The sequence below is a fragment of the Triticum urartu genome, chromosome 7 (genome assembly GCF_003073215.2).
Source record: "Triticum urartu cultivar G1812 chromosome 7, Tu2.1, whole genome shotgun sequence".
NCBI lineage: Eukaryota > Viridiplantae > Streptophyta > Magnoliopsida > Poales > Poaceae > Triticum > Triticum urartu.
In genome coordinates, this window is record NC_053028.1 from 538534921 (window position 1) to 538558252 (window position 23332).

The 23332-nt window shown below is 50.9% G+C and overlaps 2 protein-coding genes across 3 annotated transcripts; both read left to right on the top strand.

Annotated features, from left to right (window-relative positions):
* Positions 1 to 843: 843 nt before the first annotated feature.
* On the top strand, positions 844 to 11337 carry LOC125525337. The gene is made up of 9 exons (XM_048690338.1): positions 844 to 1327; positions 1431 to 1568; positions 2773 to 2841; positions 2916 to 2987; positions 9718 to 9800; positions 9877 to 10008; positions 10134 to 10344; positions 10575 to 10706; positions 11008 to 11337. The coding sequence occupies exons 1-8, from the start codon at positions 899 to 901 to the stop codon at positions 10617 to 10619; spliced, it is 1179 nt and encodes a 392-aa protein (XP_048546295.1). The 5' UTR covers positions 844 to 898; the 3' UTR covers positions 10620 to 10706; positions 11008 to 11337.
* Positions 11338 to 18287: 6950 nt separating this feature from the next.
* LOC125522877 (3-ketoacyl-CoA synthase 11-like) lies at positions 18288 to 20811 on the top strand. Of its 2 annotated transcripts, none has more exons than XM_048687922.1 (2): positions 18288 to 18596; positions 19043 to 20811. In XM_048687922.1, exon 2 carries the CDS (start codon positions 19047 to 19049, stop codon positions 20619 to 20621), a length of 1575 nt encoding a protein of 524 aa, XP_048543879.1. In that variant the 5' UTR covers positions 18288 to 18596; positions 19043 to 19046; the 3' UTR covers positions 20622 to 20811. The 2 variants fall into 2 exon arrangements, with proteins under 2 accessions (XP_048543879.1, XP_048543880.1); XM_048687923.1 differs by having other exon boundaries at positions 19046 to 20811.
* Positions 20812 to 23332: the final 2521 nt, after the last annotated feature.

Consider the following 23332-nt stretch of genomic DNA (forward strand, 5'->3'; position numbering starts at 1 on the left):
AACTGCGTTCTTTTTTCCTTTCACGAGAGTCACAGCTTTGCTTTCGCGGGAATCACGGCCGTGCCGTTCGGAAACGGAAAAAAACGCGTTTCTGTTTTTTTTCTTCCTCGAGAGGCACGGTTTTGGTTCCGCAAGAGTCATGGCCGTGCCTTTCGGAAACGAAAAAAATGTGTGTTTTGTTTTTTTTCCTTCTGCGAGAGACATGGTTTTGCTTCCGCAAGAGGCATGATTGTGCTTTCTCAAGAGTCACGGCCGTGCCTTTTGGAAACGAAAAAAAACGTGTTTTCTGTTTTTTTTTCTTCCGTGAGAGGCATGGTTTTTGCTTCCGCAAGAGGTACGATTGTGCTTTCGCGAGAATCGCGGTGGTGCCTTTCAGAAATGAAAAAAAGCGTGTTTTCTGTTTTTTTTTCTTCCACGAGAGGCACAGTTGTGCCTCTTTCGGAAAGAGAAAAACCCGTGCTCTCGGGTCGGTTTTTTCGTCCGATTTTTTCATGAAAAAAAAGTTCGTCAAAACCTATCAACATGGGATCTAGTTTTAAAGATCTCAACGCAAGGAATCCAATGATAAAATGGTTTAAGATTTGGACACACGGTTTAAAAGATAAAACGTTTTGAATAAACGGACTTATGAAAAAAAAGAAAACTCTCATGTTGCGACAAGTGGCACACATACAGTACGCCACTTGTCGCAACCTGGAAAATGAGAGTGATCTCTGTAACAAATACTCCTAAACTAGTGATTTCGAAAATTTGATTGATACTTCTGGAAGGGGAAATAATCCCGTGGCTCAAATTTTAACACGGCGCGCAGAAACAAACCATGGAGAAAAAACAGAGGGCAAAACGGAAAACCAAAGCGTGGAGAGAAGGAGTCCCAACACAGTTCCAAACGGCACCAATGGCCACACGCCTCTCCTCCCGCCTCCTCATCCATTTACCGGCGCCCGCCGCCGCCGTCACCACAACTTCTCCCCGGCTACGGAAGCCCGCCGCAGCACGCACCGCGTCCTACCGGAGGCGCAGGCCACGCCTCGCCGTCTCGGCAGGGGCGACGCCGAGCGGCGGCGCGGTCGCCCCGGCGGCACCGGCCGGAGAGAACAGGGACGCCGGGCTGACGCCGGACGAGGCGCAGCGGCTGGTGGAGTTCCTGAAGGCCGACCTGCCGCACCTGTTCGACAACGTGGGCATCGACCGCTCCGCGTACGACGACCGCGTCCGCTTCCGCGACCCCATCACCCGCTACGACGACATCGACGGCTACCTCGCCAACATCAGCCTCCTCAAGGTCATCTTCCGCCCCGACTTCTACCTGCACGACGCCAAGCAGGTCAGCGTCTCTTCCGCCTCGGTCGATGCTCGCATTTTGCAGCGAGAATGCGCGTGTGCATTGCAAATTCGTGACAATCTCTGTCTCTGTGAATGTGGTTTAGACAGGGCCGTATGAGATTACCACGAGGTGGACCATGGTCATGAAGTTCTCTCTCCTGCCGTGGAAGCCGGAGCTGGTATTCACCGGGTTGTCGATCATGGGCGTCAACCCACAGAATCTCAAGTTCTGCAGCCATGTGGTCAGCACCCATTCTTGGAACCTAGTATGTTTTTCATTTTAATGCTGAGTGGGTTCGCCGGCGAGGGAATATATCAGTATTGTGGTAGTTGACTGTTGTTTCTACTGGATATACTTTGTTCTATGAAGTCTAGTTTGGACTTGCAGTCATAGGTCTCGAATGTTTGCAGTTTTCAAATTCAAGGCCGTCAAGACGAAGTAACTATTTGAAGTATATTTAATTAGAAAAGGCTCGAGTTTACACGGTAACATCGACATCGTTAGCTAGTGCATTTACGTGACCAGCAGATCCAACAAAAGCAGACAATGGATTGTTTGACCAAATTGTTCTCTGAGGAACTGTCAGCCAATTTTCCACTTATCAGTCCTTGTATAGTTCAATGCTTCAGGTTCAACCTGACTGCCTGGGACAAAGCTCTGAACTTAACTCTGCACACTTGATCTTGCTGCCCTCTGCAATGTCATTTGTTATGATATGCCATAGCATTATATTTTTACTTTTACTTTTTCTTTCTTTTGGTCTAGTGGTTTTCTATGAACCTAAAGTCTGAGATACCGTCCTTTCTCAGCCTGCTGCACTATTTCAGAACTGCAGTGGTTTGTAAGTAGAACAGAGTGTTGTACATGTTCTGAGATTCTTCCTACTCTTGTACCATCTATAATACGTGCCTGAGAAAAAACTAGTGCTGTGATACTTCCACAATCAAGCATACTTATATTGGATCCCCCTCGTAGGATTCCAAACGCACATGGAATAGGAAAAACATAGGATCTCTGGATGTCATGGCATGTTGAATAAAATAGGAATTGGAAGCACATGAACATGCAACAGAGGTTATTTAGCTGGACTACAGGAAAGACACACAGACCGCTTTTCAAGGATTAAGTGCTTGCTATAGTGCTAACAGAAACAGTCAAACGAAGGAAAATTCCTATGATTTCACCTTTGGAATTGCATGCCAAGTACTCCAGAGGAAAAATTCCTATGGTTACCAATCATACAAGTCAAACAAGCTCTATAGGAAAAACCCCTAAGGAATGGCATTCTCCAAAACTCATATTATATCCGGTTTTTCTCAAATACGCACCTAAATGTCCATTATTTTATATTAGAAATACTGAATTCTCCATTCATTTGAATCAAGAGATGTTTACCCAACTCATCAGTAAATGTTATTCTACTTATCTGATATGCTGAACTGCAGGATATTTGGGATTCAATACAGAACAATGAATACTTCTCCTTGGAAGGATTGGTTGAAGTTTTCAAGCAGGTAATTCGACACCAGTATATTTCCTTTTTATATGCCGATCGAGTATTTGAAGTTGAGCTTTTGATTTTACACAGCTACGATACTACAAGACCCCAGATATAGAAACACCAAGTTACCTCGTTCTGAAAAAGACTGCAAATTATGAGGTATTATTTCGTTGTGTATACTTTATGAAGAACCAAGTTCATTGTAGATTTGGAGTAGCAACACTGCCATGGCATCATAATCCATTATTCATATTAAGTCACATCATTCACAAGTTTCCAAGTTATATTAGATAAAATTTTGGTCTCGAACAACTACACTAGACAGAGGCCAGACCAGTAGGCTAGTCTCCGCTCCACCCCGCGCCGCGCCGCTGGCCACTCCGGCCGCGGCGGCCACCACCCACCCGCGCCGACCCGCCCGGGATGCCAGGGCCGCCCATGCCGATGACGGATCCGTCATCCCCCGGGCTCCTGCCTCCCCACCAGCCCGCCTTCATTGTCCTGGCCCCAGGGGAGGCTCTGGATCCCCTGGATCTTCCGTCGCTCCTTCTTCCCCCCGTTCCCCGGCCGCGCTAGAGTGGGGGGACGCCTCCGCAAATCCTGCAGCGGGGTCCTGACCTCGAGGGCGGCTCCTCGCCCGGACCGCTGGATCTAGGCCCGCCACCCCGCCCGAGCAGCACCGGCTCCGATCCATTGTGGTAGTGCCATCCCCGCCTCCCTCTTCGGGGCCGACCGCCATTGATGAAGGATGGACGCAATACCAGTCCCGTAGAAGCAAGAAGGCTAGCAAAAACCCGCCGGTCGGCTCGGGGCATCGCCACGGGCCCGGATCCGGGCGGCGCCCCCCTGCACCGGGGCACGAGGCCTTCTTAAGCAAGTTCAGAGGCCTCTGCTTCCGCTGCCTCAGCCCACACCACCGCCGCATCGACTGCCACGATCCCACCGCCGCAACGACTGCCACGATCCTCTCCATTGCATCATCTGCAAGCGCCCGGGCCACATCAGTAAGGAGTGCCCCAAGAACCGGAGAAACCAGAGGGTGGACGGGCTGCAGGCTCGTCCGGTGCGGTATCGACTGGTCTTCCCGGCCCAGGCCAGCCCTCCCCCGCCAGCGATTGCTCCGGCGAACGCCCCCTGCGTCGACCACGGGCGCCGGCCGAGGACCAGCCACAAGGTGATCGCCTCCACCCCGGAGATGGAGCAGCAGATCTTCCTCCTGCAACAGCACGCGGTGGTGGTCACCGCGGTGAGCAAGCTGCAAGCTGTACGCCGCCAGCCCCCTCTCCATCGAGCGGGAATTCCAGATCCCCGCGCATCTCCTCCGCGTCACCAGCCACGACCCCGAGGACTTCTTCATCCACTTCACCATGCCGGCCCACAAGGACCTCGTCGTGCGGCGGGGCTCGATCGTGGTGGATGGTGTTTCCTTCCTGTTGGAGCCTTGGAGGGAGGACACGCACGCGATCCACGACACCTGGATGCTGCACGTTCGCGTCGTCATGGAGAAGCTACCGATGCAGCTGTGGACCCTGGAGGGCGTGAAGGACACGCTGGGCGACGCGGTCATCATCGACCGCCTCGACAGTCGCACGTTCGAGCGCGCGGACACGAAGCTGTTCGCCGTCTAGGTGTGGGTGTGGCAGCTGCACCACATCCCCACCATGCGAACCCTGTGGAAGCACGCCAGAGGTGCTGGCCAGGTGGAGGAGATGATTGGCTTCTCGCCTCCAAGCCGGGTCGTTGCGCCGCCACCGAACCTGCTGCGCTGGGACGTGCTGGTGCACATCGACCGCGTCGAGGATTGGGCGCCTCTGTCCCCGCGCCCGTCCCACTCCGGGCAGAGCGGCCTCCCATCCTCCGACGATGACGACCGCCCATACCCGCGCTACCCCCACGCGCGCGGGGGGGGGGGGGGGGGGGGGGGTGGGGCTGCGTGGCCGGCGTGGAGGACGGCAGGCCTTGGCAGGACCTGGGGCCACGCTTGCGCCTGCCCGCGCAGGTGGCGTCATCGGGCTGCAAGGGCATGCCCTCGGCGGGGCACAGGCGCAGTCACGACGGCGACGACAACGGCGGCCAGAGGAGGTCATGGAAAGACACGCTCCTCGGACAGAGCCGCGGCAAGGAGCCGGTCGCGCCACCCCCCTCTTCTGAGCGCCACCGCAGCCGCACCCCCACCTCGCGCCGCGGACACGGCCCTTCCAAGGACACGGCGGCCGCGGCCACCGTCGACAAGCCGCTCAGCTTCACCGATCATGCGGGCGCTGGCAGCGGCAACGACGACGACATCGACATGGGCCCAGCCCTCTCGCTCGCCCGCCACACCCCCAGATCGGCCACCACGCACTCCGTGCAGCTTGGCGCGGTGACCTCCCAGGTGTGCCACCTGCGGGTCGCCGATGCGGGTGGTGACGGTGATCCGAGATAGCTGTTCGTCAGCGCTGCACCGTCAGTTCTGGGCAAGCCCCCCGCCCGCACCAAGACGCCCTGCCGCTCCAGGCCTGCCGCGGCGCCGTCTCGTCAGAGCGCCCGTCAGGCAAGCAACCCGTCCAACGTTCCGGTCAGCCAGAGGGCAACACTCCGCATCGTCCACGGCCTCGGAATCCTCGGGCGCAAAGAGACAATGACGGCCAAGGCGGCGGAGGCGCTGATCCGCCGGTTCGACGAGCCTCTGTCCGACTCCGACATCAAGGCCATTGCCAAGCTCACCAACCTCGACGCCACGGCACTCAAGATAGCTGCGGGTATGCATGGTCCAGACGAAGAGGCCTCGCAGGCCACCACCTCTCCATGTTAGCACTCCCTAGTCGCAATAGCCTCCGGCGAACCCCAGCACTCGGCTGGGTTGAGTTAAGATCGATCATGTGTAGTGTAGGTCTCTCTAGCGAGCGAGGCGTAGATGTTCGCCGGCGGAATTTGGGGCCTATTGGTGGCCGCCAGCGACCCCCCGGACCGATGCAGGTGTACCCGTGTTTCTTTTCTAGTAGAAGTAGTCGCCGGAGTTATCTTCTATCCCCCCATGAATGACACAAATTGCCCGATTATGAGTTGGAACGTACAGGGCCTGAACTCGCCAGCTCGGCGAGCTGTAGTCTTGGAGACAGCGGAGGCGCACAAACTAGCCCTCCTTTGCCTGCAGGAAACGAAGATCGACGAATGGAACAGGGCACTAGTTAGGGAAACTGGAGGAACGCGGCTTGCCGACTGCATCGTCCTCCCCGCCATGGGCACAAGGGGAGGTGTCGCAATCTTCTGGGACAAGAACCGAGTAGAGGTGCTCTCGCAGGCCATAGGCAGTTTCTCCATCACTGCCAAGATCACCATCATGGCAAGTAGGGCATCATTCTGGCTGACGACAGTCTACGGGCCGGTCGACGACGGTAGGAAAGATGAATTCCTGGCCGAGCTGGCGCGAGCTGCACTGCCCTCAAGCGCCCCTGGCTCATCAATGGCGATTTCAATCTGATCTACGAAGCGCACGACAAAAACAACAGCAACATAAACCGTAGAATCATGGGAAAGTTTAGAGCTGCGATCGACGCGGCGGGGCTCAAGGAGATCAAGTGCAAGAATAGAAGGTTCACGTGGAGCAAAGAACGCGCGTCGCCAACCCTAGTTAGCATAGAAAAAAAATTCTGCACCACAGCTTGGGCCTCCATGTTCCCCTCCTACCTCCTTCATGCTGCTTCCACCTCGTGCTCTGATCACTGCCCCTTGCTACTGTCGGAGGCGGCGGCTCCTCGCCGCGCGGCACGCTTCCGCTTCAAGTCTTTCTGGCCGTGATTCCCTCGCTTCCACACCACGGTGCAGCGGGCGTGGGATCGCCCAGTCGTCTCAAGCTGCGCTTTCAAACGGCTCAACATAAAGCTTGCGCGAGTGGCCCAAGACCTGAAGATTTGGGCCAAGGGTTTCTTCAGCGAGACAAAGCTCCAAATGCACATTGCAAACGAGATCGTGCTCCGCCTCGACATAGCCCAGGAGAGTAGGCAGCTGACAGACGAGGAGTTCCAATTGCGGAAACAGCTCAAGCTGCGTGTCCTCGGACTCGCCGCCATTGAGAGAGCGCATAAGAGGCAGGCTTCGCGCGTCACCTGGCTACGTGCGGGCGACGCCAAGACGGCGTTCTTCCAAGCAAAGATCAACTCAAGGCGCCAAAAAAATTTCATCCATGCCCTCCACACCCGAGACTCCATTGCCACCTCCCACAGCGACAAGGAGCAGATCATACATGAGCATTTTCGATCTTCACTGGGCACGACATCACCTCGCGGCCGTACCATCAACTGGGAATCCATCCACCTGCCATCATTACCGGCATCCGGCCTCGACAACCCCTTCACCGAGGAAGAGATGTGGGCGGTGATCTGCAAATCCCCGCAGGAGAAATCTCCGGGGCCAGACGGTTTCAATGGCACTTTCTTTCGATCGTGCTGGCCCATCATCAAGACAGACACCATGGCCGCCTTCCACCAATTCTACAATCTCTCAGGCAGGGACATGTCGGCGATCAACAACGCGACAATCATCCTCCTGCCAAAAAAGGATGGGGCGACGGAGATCACCGACTACAGGCCCATAAGCTTGATCCACTCGATAACCAAGCTCATCTCCAAGGTTCTCTCTATTAGATTGGCGCCCGTCATCGGCTCTATCATCTCACCGGCACAGATGGCGTTCCTGAAGTCGAAGTGTATCCACGACAGCTTCCTCTTCGTGCAAAACTCTGTCCGCGCCCTCCATCGTCGCAAAACACCGGGCCTCCTTATGAAGTTAGACATAGCAAAGGCGTTCGACACCGTGTCCTGGGAATACCTGCTGGAATTGCTCCAAAATCTAGGGTTTAGCGCGCGTTGGCGAGACTGGGTGGCTCGTCTCCTCGCCACGGCGTCCTCCTCGATCTCCCTCAACGGCACGGCAGGCCCCAGCATCCTCCACCACCGTGGGTTGTGCCAGGGAGACCCGCTATCCCCCTTTCTCTTCATCTTGGCCATTGACCCACTGCACCACCTCATCGCGGCGGCAATAGATCAGCAGCTGCTGCATCGCCTCCCAGGCCGAGACCTGGCGCTCCGAGTGAGCCTATACGCCGACGACGCAGTAATCTTCTTAAACCCTAGACGGGACGAGGTCGATTCTCTGTTGCGCATCCTTAGCGACTTCGGCAGGGCAACCGGGCTCTGCATCAACCCGGCCAAGTCCACTGTCTCGCTGATCCGATGCGAGAACGTCAACGTCGAGGAGGTGTTCCAGGGTTTTGCCGGCTCCATTGCCCCCTTCCCCATCAAATATTTAGGGTTGCCGGTCTCTACGGGATGCCTTCGCTTGGTTCACCTCTAGTTCATCATCGACAGAATTAAGGCAAGGCTAGCGGGCTGGAAGGGCAAGCTGTTGCCGCTGGCTGGTCGTCGCGTCCTCGTCCGATGCGTGCTGAGTGCCATGCCAACCTTCGCTCTCACCGTCCTCCTGTCCCAAAGAAGATACTCAAAGAAATCGACAAGTGCAGGCGACGCTTCCTCTGGCGCCAGGATGATGAGATTTCGGGCGCCAGCTGCAAGGTCAACTGGCCGGCGGTCTGTGCCCCGACGGAGCAAGGAGGCCTGGGCATCCCCGACCTGCAGCGTTTTGGCAGAGCGCTCTGGCTGCGCTGGCTCTGGATAGCCTGGCACCACCCGGAGCGGCCTTGGGTGGGCACTGAATTGCCTTGCGACGATGCGGACAAGGCACTTTTCGCGGCCTCCACCAACGTGGCGATCGGCGACGGGGCTCGGGCCTCCTGGCTCTCACCATGGATCGGCCAGGGCAGCCTCTGGCAACAATTCCCAAGGCTTTTCAGCTACTCACGGCGCAAGAACAGATCGGTGCGGGTGGCCCTCAGCGACAACACTTGGATCCGCGACCTCGCCCGCGGCAACAACCACCATCTTCTGGCGGATGTCCTCGCCCTTCACCGCGTGCTTCAGGGGGCGGAGGCGCAGCTGCAGCCAGGCGTGCCGGACGGCCTCATCTGGAGCAGAGCGAGCTCAGGAAAATACACGGCGAAGTCGGCCTACCTGGTGCAGTTTCAGGGAAGAACGATGACTCAGTACGACCGTCTGCTATGGAAGGCTTGGGCGCCCGGCAAAATCAAAATCTTCGCCTGGCTGCTTCTTCAGGATCGGCTCTGGTGCAACGACAGACTGCAGCGGCGAGGCTGGACAAATGCTTACTTCTGCCAACTCTGCGTCAGCCGTCAGAAGCCTGGAGTCATCGCGCCACCTCTTTTGGAGCTGCCAGGTATCCGGACGGGTTTGGGCCGAGCTGGGGCAGTGGCACGGTTATTCCGCTCTCACCCCGGCGGCCCGGCTGAGAGCTGGCGCCATGACAGTACCATCACGATCGTGCAAAGCATCCTGGAGCAGACCCCCCACCAATGGCGAAAGGGAGTGCGGACGCTGTGCTTGCTTGCTTGCTGGGAAATATGGCAGGAGAGAAACCACTGCACCTTCAGGCAGCACCTGCCGTGTGTGGCGAGAATCATCAAGCGCATAAGGGACAGCATCGAGTTATGGAGATCCACGGGAGCAGCATGCATAGAGAGCCCCTTCGGGGACCCCCCGTTTGAGATAAACCCCCTTGATCTAGGGTTTTGGCCGTGTGTGGCAAACCCTAAAACCTTGATCCTAGGATCTTTACCACCATTGTTGTTTTCCCACTGCTTTCTGCTATGATCAATGAAAATGCCAGCAATTGCTGGATCTTTCAAAAAAAAAAGTTATATTATGCGACTTATGTTGATTATCAATCTTGCTAATATGATCTCATGCAGTAGGACTTTGTATGACAGCTAATTTGTAAATATTGCATCTTAACAGATTTTGTTGAGGTAAACTATGAGTATGAATATTTTTTGCAGGTCAGGAAGTATCCACCATTTTCAGTAGCTGAAGCAAAAGGAGAAAAACTAACAGGATCATCAGGTTTTAACAATGTTACTGGGTGAGTTATTTTTTTAACCATTACTATAAATATTTAACACCATGTATTGTAATGCTGAAAGGGCCTGTACCTATAGGTATATATTTGGCAAGAATGCTTCATCTGAAAAGATTGCAATGACTACACCTGTCTTCACTCAGGCTTCTGATGACAAACTCTCAGACGTATCCATACAGATAGCTCTGCCAATGAACAAAGACTTGAACAGGTATCTTGTGCAATGTGTGTTCAAACTGACGACCTGGACATCTGCTCATAGATAAACGAAATAGTAATTCTGTAGTGGTTTCTATGGTTTTACTTCTACTGCCAAAGATAATCTTGTTCGATCAGTTTACCAGCTCCAAATACAGAAGCGGTTACCTTGCGAAAGGTTGAAGGAGGCATTGCTGCAGTGAAAAAATTCAGTGGGCGACCAGAAGAGGAAATTGTGGCCAAGAAAGAGAAGGAGCTACGCTCCCAGCTACTCAAAGATGGGTTGAAGCCTCGAAAAGGCTGTTTGCTTGCACGTTACAATGATCCTAGCACAAAGGACTTTGTGAAGGTGTGTTTCCTTTTTCTCTGTACCTTTTAAGTTAAGCTGAGGTTGAAATTTTGCACTACCAATTAGGAGATCAAGTGTAGCAAATTGCATACTTTATCCATCTTTCCTGAATGCTGACCTTTCTGAGAAGATGTCGCCATCTTTTAGTTGTACTTTCAATCATGACTGAACCACTTCTTTTCTTTGTTAACCTGATTACTGAAACTCTGTTTGTTTTCCATGATCCAAAGAGGAACGAGGTGCTTATATGGCTAAACGATTTCGCACTGGAGTAGTAGTCTTCACTCTTCACTGTAAATCGTACAGCATATTTCTGCAACATCAGACACTGTATGTTGGAGCTTCCAGAGCATCATAGAAAGGTAAATTTGTTCTTCGCAAACCATTAACCAGATTCTGTTGCCTTAAAATACACTTCAGTTAATTGAAACTGATTATTTCTTACATGTACAAGCACAAATAATACTATAAAATAATTCTCAAAAAATACTATAAAATATTAAAATTTATATCCCTGAACAAATATTTAAATGTATACTGCAACACGATTGGTAGCTGAACATTCATCATGCACTCATGTCTCTTTGCTCCAGCAGCACAGCATATTTCTTGTATCTTCCTTCTCACTTAGCTTTCGACGTTTCGTTGTGGTTGCCATTGCAGGAGAGATTACGAGCAGATGCAATCTATGTATAGAAGATGTAAATTCCAAAAGGTAAAATAGGCCAGATACTAAAAATGTAGGTCATATGATTCTGTTTGTACGCCAAACCAGAATTGAATGAGGAAATATGTTAGGATAATACTACCTGCGTTCCTAAATATAAGTATTTTTAGAAATTTCAATGCAAACTACATACGGATGTATATAGACATATTTTAGAGTGTAGATCCACTCATTTTACTCTGTATGTAGTCCCTTACTGGAATCTCTGAAAAGACTTATATTTAACAGAGGGAGTATGTAAGAAGCTCTATGCATCTGTGCTACTATTTTCTTCTCGGGCTTCTACAACTGAGGTATTAGACTGGCTATTGTATTCTGGGTCCACCGATCTGTTATTGGCCAAAAAATTTCCAAGATAACCTGAACCCAAAACCGAATGCAGTCTCAAGTCTAACCAGAATATAGCACTTGATTCATTCAACTCAGGTGATTAATTGTACTAGCAACGCACAGTTGGAAAGTATGTGCAACAAACGGTTCCTTTTTTTAGGTAAAATATAGACACAATTCCTTTGTTTCAGCTCTGACTGATCACCAAACTCATTGTCCAAACCTGATCAATCAATGATTGGTCCATGCAAGTCCACAAGTGCATGTAGATCTAGTCTGTGCCCAACAGACGCAAGAGGCGCCAAATTAAGGTTGGTTGGTCCGTATCTCCATTAACCTGTCCTACTGCCTGTCCTGGCAAGCATTCTATTAGTAGTGGTTGGTGAGGCCTAACGATGTCTCTAGAACCATGCATGATTCATTCCAGTCAAACTTGCTGGTGAACCTTGATCACCTGAGGGGTATGGCTGGACGGATCTGGTGTTTAAGAGAACCTTGATCATACTTCAGTTTGATACTTAAAGCTATACATATATAGTGAAGCTAGAGATCACCACTTGGATACTTGATAGAAAAATATGAGCGGACAACATGGTCCACATTAATTGTTGAGTACCATAAAAGAGCTGTATAATAGTACTATTAAGAGGACGCTATACCTGCGTTTATCATATCGACTACTTCAAACAAATGTGGTCAGTTGTGGAAAAGAAGTTTCTAGAAGATGTGATAAATGGTAAGATAGGAAGGGAACCTAAAAATAACTTTTTCAATGTTGATATAGTTTTTTAGTTTATTATTAAAAGATAATTGTACAAAATGAGAGGAAGAAGACAAACTTGCACTATGTGATAACTAACATCGATGGTATATTCACATGCCACATACTTGGTGAAAAATGGGCTAATGTTACAAATTCACCATGGGAGAATTTCAGTCTCCAAAAATAGTAGATTTAGCATATCATGTGTTCGATAGCCCGGCAAATTTTCTAATACCATGAACAAGGTTTGTGATAACCAGTGTGAATCTCTTGGCGGATGTATCTTGCAAATAAGATCAATACTGACATTGCAGTTTCTTAGTCATATACAGTATAACATACCCTCTCGTTTATACATATACATTTAGAATTGCTGTAAATTCCACACCTGACTTTTTCACATTTGCAGCATATCGCGCATTCCACATGATATTTACCATAAGTAGTGCTTGCTTTTTCATCCTTGTTTTGTTGTACTGTACTGACTGGCCAAGAGTCAAGACGCAAGACGGCAAGAGGCAAACTTACATCCACCTGCCATGAATATAACTAGCCCTGCCTGTCAATTACCCTGCTTGGAGGAATACATTTATTTACAGAACAATGCAAAATTGTCCATGTATGTTTTATCAGGTACAAACCAATTTTTTTGGAAACATAGAGTCATTTGAAAAAGAAATGGAAACAGGTTTAAGACTCAGAAACAATACCAGATTCATCACTGAATTATTTCTGATTTACCATTTATTTTTCCAATACCATCATCCTTCAAAATTATTCAATCACTTTTGTCCTCTTTTTGAAGAAATGTGGGAAACAAGTGTTTCTTTTCTAGGATACACTTCACCCTACTAAATGATACATACATCATTGATAATAGTGCAATCCGTTTTGCCCTTTTTAGAAGAGATATCTGAAAAATTATTAAATGTGTGACACTTACTCCCTCCATCCGAAAAAGCGGACAAGCTTGGGACAAGTTTTTTTGGACAGAGGGAGTATAAAATAAACAAAAACTAGTATGCAAGATATGCAAAGTTCTAGAAATAAACGACAAAAATATTTAAATTACACGCATGCTGCACATTTTGAGTAAATAAATGGTCAAGGCTGCCTTACATCATCAAATCATCTGATTTCAGTTCACTCCATGACTCGTGCTATGTCGATGGGCCACTTCATATCGGGTAATCTATATACGAAATGTCTTCAAAACTTGTAAAAGAAGCCAGAAGTACAACATGGAAATCTTCCACGAAAGTGTTTGGAACTTGCCATTCTTCGTTGCTTGATTAGTCAATGTTACACCTGAAAATGCTAGGGTGTACGGATCAGGTTATTTGATTCTTTTAGTCATAATAATAAAATAACTACAATTTCAGTTCAAGATAGTAGTACATAATTAATTTGTTTCTCACAAGTCAAGAGATGGAAAAGGAGAGCAATCCACTTCACAATGCCAAGTACACAAGAAAGCTAAGGTGGCAACAGGTGTTCTTTTCATAATATTGCAGTCATCGGTAACATTGCAGTCCTTTTTGCCCTTCTTTTTGAAGAGATATGAAAAAATATTAAAATGTTAAATGTGTGACGCTTCTAGGAGAAAATTACTCCCTCCGTCTCACAATATAAGAGCGTTTTTTACACTAGTGTAGCGTCAAAAACTATCTTATATTATGGGACGGAGGGAGTAGTAAGCAAGATACGCAAAATTCTTGAGAGAAACAACAAAAGGTTTTAATCACACTCATGCCGCACGCTGTTGAATAATTAAACTGTCAAGGTTGCCTTACGTCATCAGATCATCTGATTACAGTTCACTCAACGACTCGTGATATGGCGTAATTTATATATCAAATGACATGACAACTTGCAAAAGAAGCCAGAAGCACATGAGAGTCTTCCATGGAAGTGTTTGGAACTTCCTTCATTCTTTGCTTGATTAGTCAATGGTGCACGTGATAATGCTATGCGTATAGATCAGGTTGTCTGATTAGTTTAGTCCTAACTGCGATATTAGTTCAAGCCAGTACTTAATTGATTAGTTGATCCCAAGTCAAGAGTCGGAAGCAGAGGCCAATCCACTTCATGATGTCCAGTACACAAGAAAGCTAAGGTGGCAGATGTACGTCCGTTGCGTAATGGCAATTATGAGTTTATATGACTTCAAGTCTGAAACAACCTGGTTAGCGTGTACTACATTTTTGTGAAGAAATTTTTTTCGTTGTGTTTAAATTTCTTTTTTTTTATAAAGAGAGATTTTACTGGTCCTTAAAAACGCATCTATGTGATACAACCATAAAGAGTTCACGTCCAATCTCTGCATAACAAGATGCACAAAGGTCAGACCAAACACTCAAAAGTTTGAAACTTAAACATAGTTCGACAAAAACAAAGACAACTCAAGGAGACAGAGGATTGGCCCAAATAATAAACTACCATCCATGCATGAAAAATACCTCCTAGGCCCCGACCCACCTTGTCATATTTACATATTTACTGTAGTAGGGACCAAGTAATAAGAGCATTCACGGTCGAACTTTAGCAAATTCGCGGCGACCCCCCAAAGCGTTGGAAGGCCACCGCCGCACCAGCCAAGGACGTCGCCCTGACCATCTTTCCGCTCGAGATCAGAGATATCCCGGAGTGAGACCACCACCACATGGCCGCTAGTCCCACTGATGCTAGGACATCATCGCCGACCACTCCTGCACACCGCCGTGTCACCGCGCCCCGGCTCGTCAAATCTGGCACGCGTCGAATCTCCCGCGCAAGAGGACGAAGAAGACTGCGCCGCCGCCGATGCATACCGGGCTTCGTCCAGCCACATCCTCTGGCGGCAGCGAGGGAGTGACGAGAGGGCGGAGGGTACCTTGCGGCGGCACTAGGTTTCGCCTCCTGGTCACCCGCGGGAGTGACTCGGGAACGAGCGAGTCTTCTTCTCACCCACACACTTGCCTCGCCAAGTGGGTCGGACGGGACCTAGCCCGATGTCGTTGAAGTTGGGATGCGCAGGCCAGACACCACCGTCGATGGACCACATGATGATGTCGTCGCTGAACCCGGATTGCGGCCACGCTCCACTCGCCGGCTCCAAACCAAGGAAGGGAGTAATGGTACATTAACGGGGCTCGAGGAGTCCGTGCTTGCACGAGGGGAGTGGGTTGCCACCATGGAGGTGTACCAGCACACGAGGGGGGGCACGCCCACCCCCGACATTTGTGTATATATAGGCCTATGTTAATTACAATTAAGAGTAATTGGCCACTGCCAACGTCGCTAACACTTGATGCCCGGTCCCAGCTTCATGCCCTGTGGTGTGTGTGGTGGCCGGGTCATGGTTTTTATACAGGTTGAGCTCGATCAAGGATCCGACGATGGCTTCGTGACATCACCTTGTGCGCTGATCTTTAGTTCTACTTTGAGATGGTGTTAAGATTGTGGGTGATCGGTCAACGGACAACACCCGAGAATCTGCGAGGAGCCATTAGGTGAACGAGAAGATCGACTCCTCTCAGCTTTTACACCTTGTATTCTTGTGATCCCACCCTATTCTCACTCTCGAAACAAGCTTTCATCTGGCTTTATAGATAAAACCCAATTAAATTGCTAAATCAAATCTAGATGAAATTTAGCTATGTCACATCTAACTTCACCACCACGGGATTAAACTTGTTACGTACAAGATTGGTGCAACTGTAGCTCGTACACGTACGTCCCCCGCAGCTGCATTTGTTTTTCTTTTTTTTAGACAATCGCAGCTGCATTTGTTCCCCGATTGTCTGCGTTCCTTGTCTTACCCGGGCCAGGCCCAACGATGATGTCTCTGCGCTTGTGAGCTGCACTTTTTTTTTTTGAGTTGTTGTTTTTCAAAGCAATGCACGAGAATGGCAAGATGCAAGTTACTTGTTTGTGCAACAATAGGCTTGTTCGTATATTTTTTAAAAGAAAATCTGTTGAATGGCTGCATGTTTTTTTCCGTGACTTTCCTCTTGGGTTTTCTTCGTTTCCATTTTCTTTTTTGTTTTTCCATTTTTTAAAATTCATTATTTTTATAAAATATATGTCCTTTATTTTATTTTTATTTTTATTTTATGCTTTTCCATTTTCCTTTTTTATTTTCTTTCTTTGTTTTATAAAATTCATGAACTTTTTCTAAACAAATTTAGCAATGTCTTGTCTATGTTCCTGACCGTTCAACCTGTTCGCTTTAAATATTGCGCAAATCTTCATTGCCGGTTATTTCGTCACGTGCGTCCAATGTCTCGTCGTAACGTCCAGTGTCTACTTGTTAGCCCAATCACACACACATCTTTTGTTGGGCCATTTCGTCCAAGTTGCAACTCCAACCCCAACATGCTACTGGGCCCACTTTTTTTCCTAGTTGCAAGTATTTTTGTGGCCGGTTGTAACTCCACCTCCGCCCCGACATGCAATTTGAGGGTTCCAGTTGCAAGTCCACCATCGATATGTAAGTGGGGCTCGACCCACTTTTGTCCTAATTGCAAGCACACTCTTGACATGCAACTGGGGGGCGACCCTTTTTTTCTAGTTGCAAGTTCACCCTTAATATGCAACCGAGGGCCGACGTGATGAATCATTTATCGGCCGCCGTCTATGCCGCGTCCGCTGCTATAGTCGCTCTCACCCCCCTAGTACCCCTTTTGCGCGAGTTGATCTCCCTCTTCCTCCCCTCAATCCACTTTTTGCCTTCCGATCCAAGAGGCTTGCATCCGCAAATATTATTCTCGAATCCTCCGTGTCTCAAGGAGGAGGAAAGAAGATCGACCGCTGCTCACTGAATAAGAAAGACGAGGAAGAGAGCGGTCTTCTCCTCTTCTCACAATGAGGAGGATAAGGCTGATGCAATGCTGTCGCACGACCGAGCAAACGTTTCGTCTGAGATGTCATGTTGGATGCACCAAGATCCGTGTGAGTTTATCCGACGACCAACTAGGTTAATTCATTAGCCTTTATGGGGGATGTATTGTAGCACGCAAGTGTCGGGGCACGCGGCCCTATTTTCTTTTGGCTTTCGATTTTTAATCTTTTATATCTTTTGAACCAAAAGTCTAAATTAAATTCCGTTTGCATATTCATATTTCTGATGATGAGGGCTTTCAAATGAGATCCATTTAAAATATGTTTTGACAAGGTTATTTTTAAAGTTTCAACTTCTGAAACTTGGTATGTGCGACACACAAAATCGTAAGTTTTAGAACCTGCGATCGACAAAATCGGAAGTTTTAAGGTTCAACTCTAAAACTTGGTACATGCGGCCGGCAGAATCGTAAGTTTTGGACAAAATACTAAGTTCTAAGTTTCAACTCTGAATCACCCCGCAAAAAAAAAACTCTGAATTGGCAGCGGCCTCCATTCAAGAGCTAGGGCAGCAGAATTGTAAATTTTGGAACTTGCAGCCGGCAAAATGGTAAGTTCTAAGTTACAACTTGGTACGAGCAACCGACGAAATCATAATTTTTAAGTTTCAACTCTAAAACTTGGTACGAGCAACCGATAAGATTGTAAGTTTGGAAACCTACGCCCGACTAAAACATGAATTCCAGGAACTACCTAAAATCGTGTTATGCCCTCGTGTGTGTGATCCATCGACTTTACGGACCGTGAGGCAATCTGATGGTTGGCATGGACCCCCTCTAGTTGGCGACCGTCCGCCTAGCTAGGGGTGGCATTTGCAAACCGCCTGGATGGCAGCTTTAGTGTTTCGGACTTTGGAGGATGCATTTTTACAAAAAAGCATACATACCATTTTGTTTATTTCGGTGCATTTTCCATCTAGAAACTGCAGCAGCTAGAGGGGTCGGTGGAGGGCTGTTCCGTTCGCCAGGTAACACTGAATGCGCATCGTCGGAAATCCTGAAATAAATCCAGGAATAAATGCGAACACCAGGATTTGAACCCTGATGAGCTGAAAATACCACAGTCCCTCTAACCGTCCAATCACAGGTTGGTTCACAAGAAAAACTGACAGTTGACGGTCAAATACTGCTGTGTCAAAGTCCAACAACACTGAAAGTGGAGCAGATCGATCGGTGGGCGTCATGGGTGCTTGGAGGAAGGCCAGGCGAAGTCACGCAGAGCCGCCGCGGAGACTCGGAGGTCGGAACTAACCGAAACAAAACAGAGCGCCTCCTCTCTCTTCCAGCTGCTCCTGCTCGGCTTGTTTCCCGTGCCGTTTTCTCCTCCCCCTCCTGTCCCTATTAAAGACGCGCGCGGCCGAGCTGCCTGCCACCACGCGCTGCTCGCGGCCGTATTGCTGGCAGGGATAGAGCGCGCGAGCGAGGGAGAGAGAAGGGGGGCGGGGCGGCGGAGTGGCTCGGGTCTTCTTCCGCTCCTCCTCGTCCTCCCGCGCGCAACAGATCGGGAGACTCCGTCGCTGAGGCCGCCGCTTCTCCCGTCTGCCCTGCCTGGGTACGTCTCAAAGCCTCCCCTGTCTACGAGCTGCGCCGGCGGTTCGGTTTCGATTTGGTTTGACGCATTGCTCGAGCTCTGCATGGCGGATCGCCGGTGGCTGTCGCCGTGCGGCTGGTCCTGGTCTCGGGAATTCTGTGGCGGCCTCTCATCTCTCGGCGGTCGCTGAATCTGTCTTCCCCTGAGCTGCTCTGGTCGTTGCATTGGGAGAAACAAAAAGCTTGCTTCAGTCTTGCTGCTCGATCTCGGAGTATATCTGTTTTTCTTTCAGTAGTTCCCGTGCTCGTTGCGTGTGTAATCTGTGCGGGGTTTTGGGATCGCTGCCCGAGAACGCCGTAGATTTGCATCTCGGCTCCTAAACCCAACCACTGTAGCAGGATTCCGGAATTCTTATCTTGGGATTTCTGGAATCCATTTTAACTGTTGTTTTCTTTTTTGTTCGTCAGTAGAATGGATGCTCCGGCGCCCAATGCCGCCAACCCGCCGGCGCCGGCGGCAGCGGAGCCAGCAGCGCAGCCGCGGCGGCTTCCGGACTTCCTCCAGTCGGTGCGGCTCAAGTACGTGAAGCTGGGGTACCACCACCTCATCTCCCACGGCATGTACCTGCTGCTGTCGCCGCTCATGGCCCTGGTGGCCGTGCAGCTCTCCACCGTGTCCCCGGGCGACCTCGCCGACCTGTGGGAGCAGCTCCGGTTCAACCTCGTCTCCGTGCTCGTCTGCTCCACCCTCCTCGTCTTCCTCTCCACCGTCTACTTCCTCACCCGCCCCCGCCCCGTCTACCTCGTCGACTTCGCCTGCTACAAGCCGGGGCCGGAGCGCCGGTGCACGCGCCAGACCTTCATGCGCTGCTCCGAGGCCACCGGCTCCTTCACCGACGCCAACCTCGACTTCCAGCGCAAGATCCTCGAGCGGTCCGGGCTGGGCGAGGACACCTACCTGCCCCCCGCCGTGCTGCGGGTGCCCCCCAACCCGTGCATGGACGAGGCGCGCAGGGAGGCGAGCACCGTCATGTTCGGCGCCATCGACCAGCTGCTGGAGAAGACCGGGGTGAGGCCCAAGGACATCGGCATCCTGGTGGTCAACTGCAGCCTCTTCAACCCGACGCCGTCGCTGTCGGCCATGGTGGTGAACCACTACGGGCTGAGGGGCAACGTCGTGAGCTACAACCTGGGCGGCATGGGGTGCAGCGCCGGGCTGCTGTCCGTGGACCTCGCCAAGGACCTGCTGCAGGTGCACCCCAGCTCGTACGCGCTGGTGGTCAGCATGGAGAACATCACCCTCAACTGGTACTTCGGGAACGACCGCTCCATGCTGGTGTCCAACTGCCTGTTCCGGATGGGCGGCGCGGCGATCCTGCTCTCGAACCGCCGTTCCGACCGGCGGCGGTCCAAGTACGAGCTGGTGCACACGGTGCGCACCCACAAGGGAGCCGACGACAAGTGCTTCGGCTGCGTGACGCAGCAGGAGGACGGGGACGGCAAGGTGGGCGTGTCGCTCTCCAAGGACCTGATGGCGGTGGCCGGCGACGCGCTCAAGACCAACATCACGACGCTCGGCCCGCTGGTGCTGCCGCTGTCGGAGCAGCTGCTCTTCATGGCGACCCTGGTGGCCAAGAAGGCGTTCAAGGCCAAGATCAAGCCCTACATCCCGGACTTCAAGCTGGCGTTCGAGCACGTGTGCATCCACGCGGGCGGGCGGGCCGTGCTGGACGAGCTGGAGCGGAACCTGGGGCTGACGGAGTGGCACATGGAGCCGTCGCGGATGACGCTGCACCGGTTCGGCAACACGTCGAGCAGCTCGCTGTGGTACGAGCTGGCCTACAGCGAGGCCAAGGGCCGCATCGGGCGGCGCGACAGGGTGTGGCAGATCGCCTTCGGCTCCGGGTTCAAGTGCAACAGCGCCGTGTGGCGGGCGCTGCGCGCGGTGGCGCCCGAGGCGGAGGCGGAGAGGGGCAACCCGTGGGCGGCCGAGATCCACCGCTTCCCCGTCGACGTCCCCAGGGTCTCCAAGGTCGGGAGCGCCTGAGAATCCGGCCGCACTGCATGCCGCCGCTTGTCAACTTCGGTTGATGATCGCCATGGCATCTCCTTGTTTGGCGATTCGGTTGGGTATTGGATGGGGCGAAAAAATGGTGTTTGATGTGAGGTTCGGTGGTGTTTTTTAACATGATGATGATTATGATCCATCATTTGTGGGTCAGTCGGAGCTTTCTTCTCGCTTACGTTGTCCGGAACGGATTGATTGATTCCATCGATGTATCATCATGTGGATGTGGACGTGGGGGTGGGGGTGGGGGTGCGGCGTTATATACCCAGACCCAGTGCTGTACGTGCTCTGGATTCGCTCCACTGTTGGTTCCTCGGCGCCTGTCTCGGTCGGTCTATCTGTCGCGTAATGGGGTGGTCGTACATATTTGATGCGAATGTTTAACTTGTCTGCCTGACCTGGATACTTGCAAGCCGCCGGTGGTTACGCCTTGGACCCCTTAGCTCCCCGGTTGCTGCACCCTCAAGCTTCTACGAAGTGCTCCCTTCGTATCTTTTTTCCTTCGCATATAAGATTTGTTTGACGTCAAACTTGGTAAATTTTAAGGATCCGAACCGTTGTCCGGATGAATGGGGGCGGTTTGAGGGTCGGAGAGATGCCCTTACTACTCATGTACACCTTAAAAAGACAGTCTGTCTCGATCTTTAATTGGTGATCGGCGAGAGGTCGGCTTCCAGCAGTTCCAGAGCATCAAAACATGCACGTACGGAGCCTGCGGCGAGATGAGAAGATGCATTTCCGGCGTAGACGCGTAGGATTTTGTACTGGCGGCGAGAAGGAAGGAAGCATCAACCTTCAGTTTCATCACCCAGTTTGGTTCCGGAGCAGTCCATGCAACCTAGCTGAGGCATGGCGGCCCCGAGCATCAATTTTTTGGCCGTGGACGGTGGATCCTGCTCTTCTATGCTCGGCTCCCCGGTGCGGTGACCGGTGATCGGCCAGGCACCGTAAAACACGCGCGTCAAATCGATTGTGCGGTGGCGGTAGTAAATTTTACGCATGCATGCATGCATTCATGCAGACGCGGGCTGGCAGTGGCAGGGCAGGCAAGTGTGCGCTGCGGCGGCCAGAGCGGCGGGGCTGGCTGTGCGCACTGCGGTGCGGCGGTGGCGGAGGACCGATGGAAGGACGCCGCGAGTAATGGCGGGGGCGTAAATGGCGACGCAGAGGCCTTACGATTAGATCCCTGTGGAACCACGTGAGGCCGGGCTGATCCAATCCAATCCAATCCAAGGAGAGGCGCTCCACTGCTCGCACATACTGTACGTGGGAGATTGGATCTTTTGCCCCACTTTACTTGGGCATTAGATGATTTACCCCATTTTACATAGGATTAGATCATTTGCCCCACTTTTCATTTTTCTTTTGATGATTTGCCCTTTTCAATTACTGTAATCATTTTTTATTTTGTATCCCTTTTTTCTCCATGCGAAAAGACACAATTGCCCCTGTGGCTAATTTACAATTTGACACCGCTGTTGGACTGACACTAAGTTGCATCGACGAGCTCACTGTTCCCCAGTTCAACGCATTTCCTCTGTTCTTCTTTACTCATACCAGAGGAGGCCGACCACGGCACCTTGGCCCCCATCTTGGCAGCAGCAGCCCGGCGCGGCAGCTCCCGCAGATGGTCGGCCGGCGCCGCGGCTCCCGGGGCTCCCGCTGCGGCTCCTCGGCCTGGGGCGGCGGCTTCGGCCGCAGCTCGGCGGACCGGCGATTCCCGGGGCTCACGCCGCAGCTCGGCGGACCAACGGGTTCCGTGGCTCCCGCTGCAGCTCCTCGGCCCGGGACGGCGGCTCCCGCTGCAGCTCGGCGGCCCGCCGCGGCGGCTCCCGCTCCAGCTCGGCGAACGGGCAGATTCGAGGGCTCCAGCTGCAGCTCGGCAGATGGTGCGCTCGTTGCTGGTAAAAACTACCTTCTTTCAATGATTAATGGATTTACAGTTTTGTTGTGTGTCAGCTCGTTGGTCGGTAATAGCTATGGCTGGACGACAGTGTTGATAGTACTAATTACCCTAGCAGCTGGTACTGCTTCAATCATGGAGCTGGGTACATTATATAAAATGCTTTGTTTAGTTATCTCCTCCAGATGCTTCATACTTTAATTGTATCACACTCAAAATATATATGCTTCATCTTTTGCTGGATCTACTTTAGTCACTGGTCAGATATCTATATATATGATGTGCATCCTGGCATATGCATTTCGTTGGAAATTGGCAGCATATAACATCTTCATAGGAAAAAAATAGACTGACAACATATGTTCACTTAGCACATGGAATTGAGAGAATATATCACACTGAAATCACGAACTGATGCCACAAAAAGGTTTGCTTGGTTCAAGCGACATGATAAATTAATCCGAGTTTACATCAAGCAAAAAAGTATTTTTTTCGAGCCAATATCTTTGAAATTGACAAATTTCAACACCTCTACGAATTTAAAATAGAATTGAATGCACTAAAATGAGAGCTTCTTCCTCTTCGGGGTCAATTTTTTCTTGCATGCCGTAGAGCGTGAAGGGAAGTGAGAAGTAGGTGATGCTGTAGAATTAACAGTACTTGTCCCACATGGCTGTGATGCATCGTCTCCAGCTATGGCCATAGCAAGCCTCCTGCATGTTTACACACCAATGTTATAAAAATAGGATTTTTCTTTTGCATGAATCAAATGTGCTTATGACAAATA

Excerpts from the sequence above, each read along its gene's own strand:
- LOC125525337 (XM_048690338.1), top strand. The coding sequence starts at position 899 with ATGGCCACACGCCTCTCCTCCCGCCTCCTCATCCATTTACCGGCGCCC. Across the intron at positions 2,988-9,717 it reads AAAAGACTGCAAATTATGAG|GTCAGGAAGTATCCACCATT; the intron begins GTATTATTTCGT and ends TATTTTTTGCAG. Across the intron at positions 9,801-9,876 it reads GGTTTTAACAATGTTACTGG|GTATATATTTGGCAAGAATG; the intron begins GTGAGTTATTTT and ends CTGTACCTATAG.
- LOC125522877 (XM_048687922.1), top strand. The coding sequence starts at position 19,047 with ATGGATGCTCCGGCGCCCAATGCCGCCAACCCGCCGGCGCCGGCGGCA.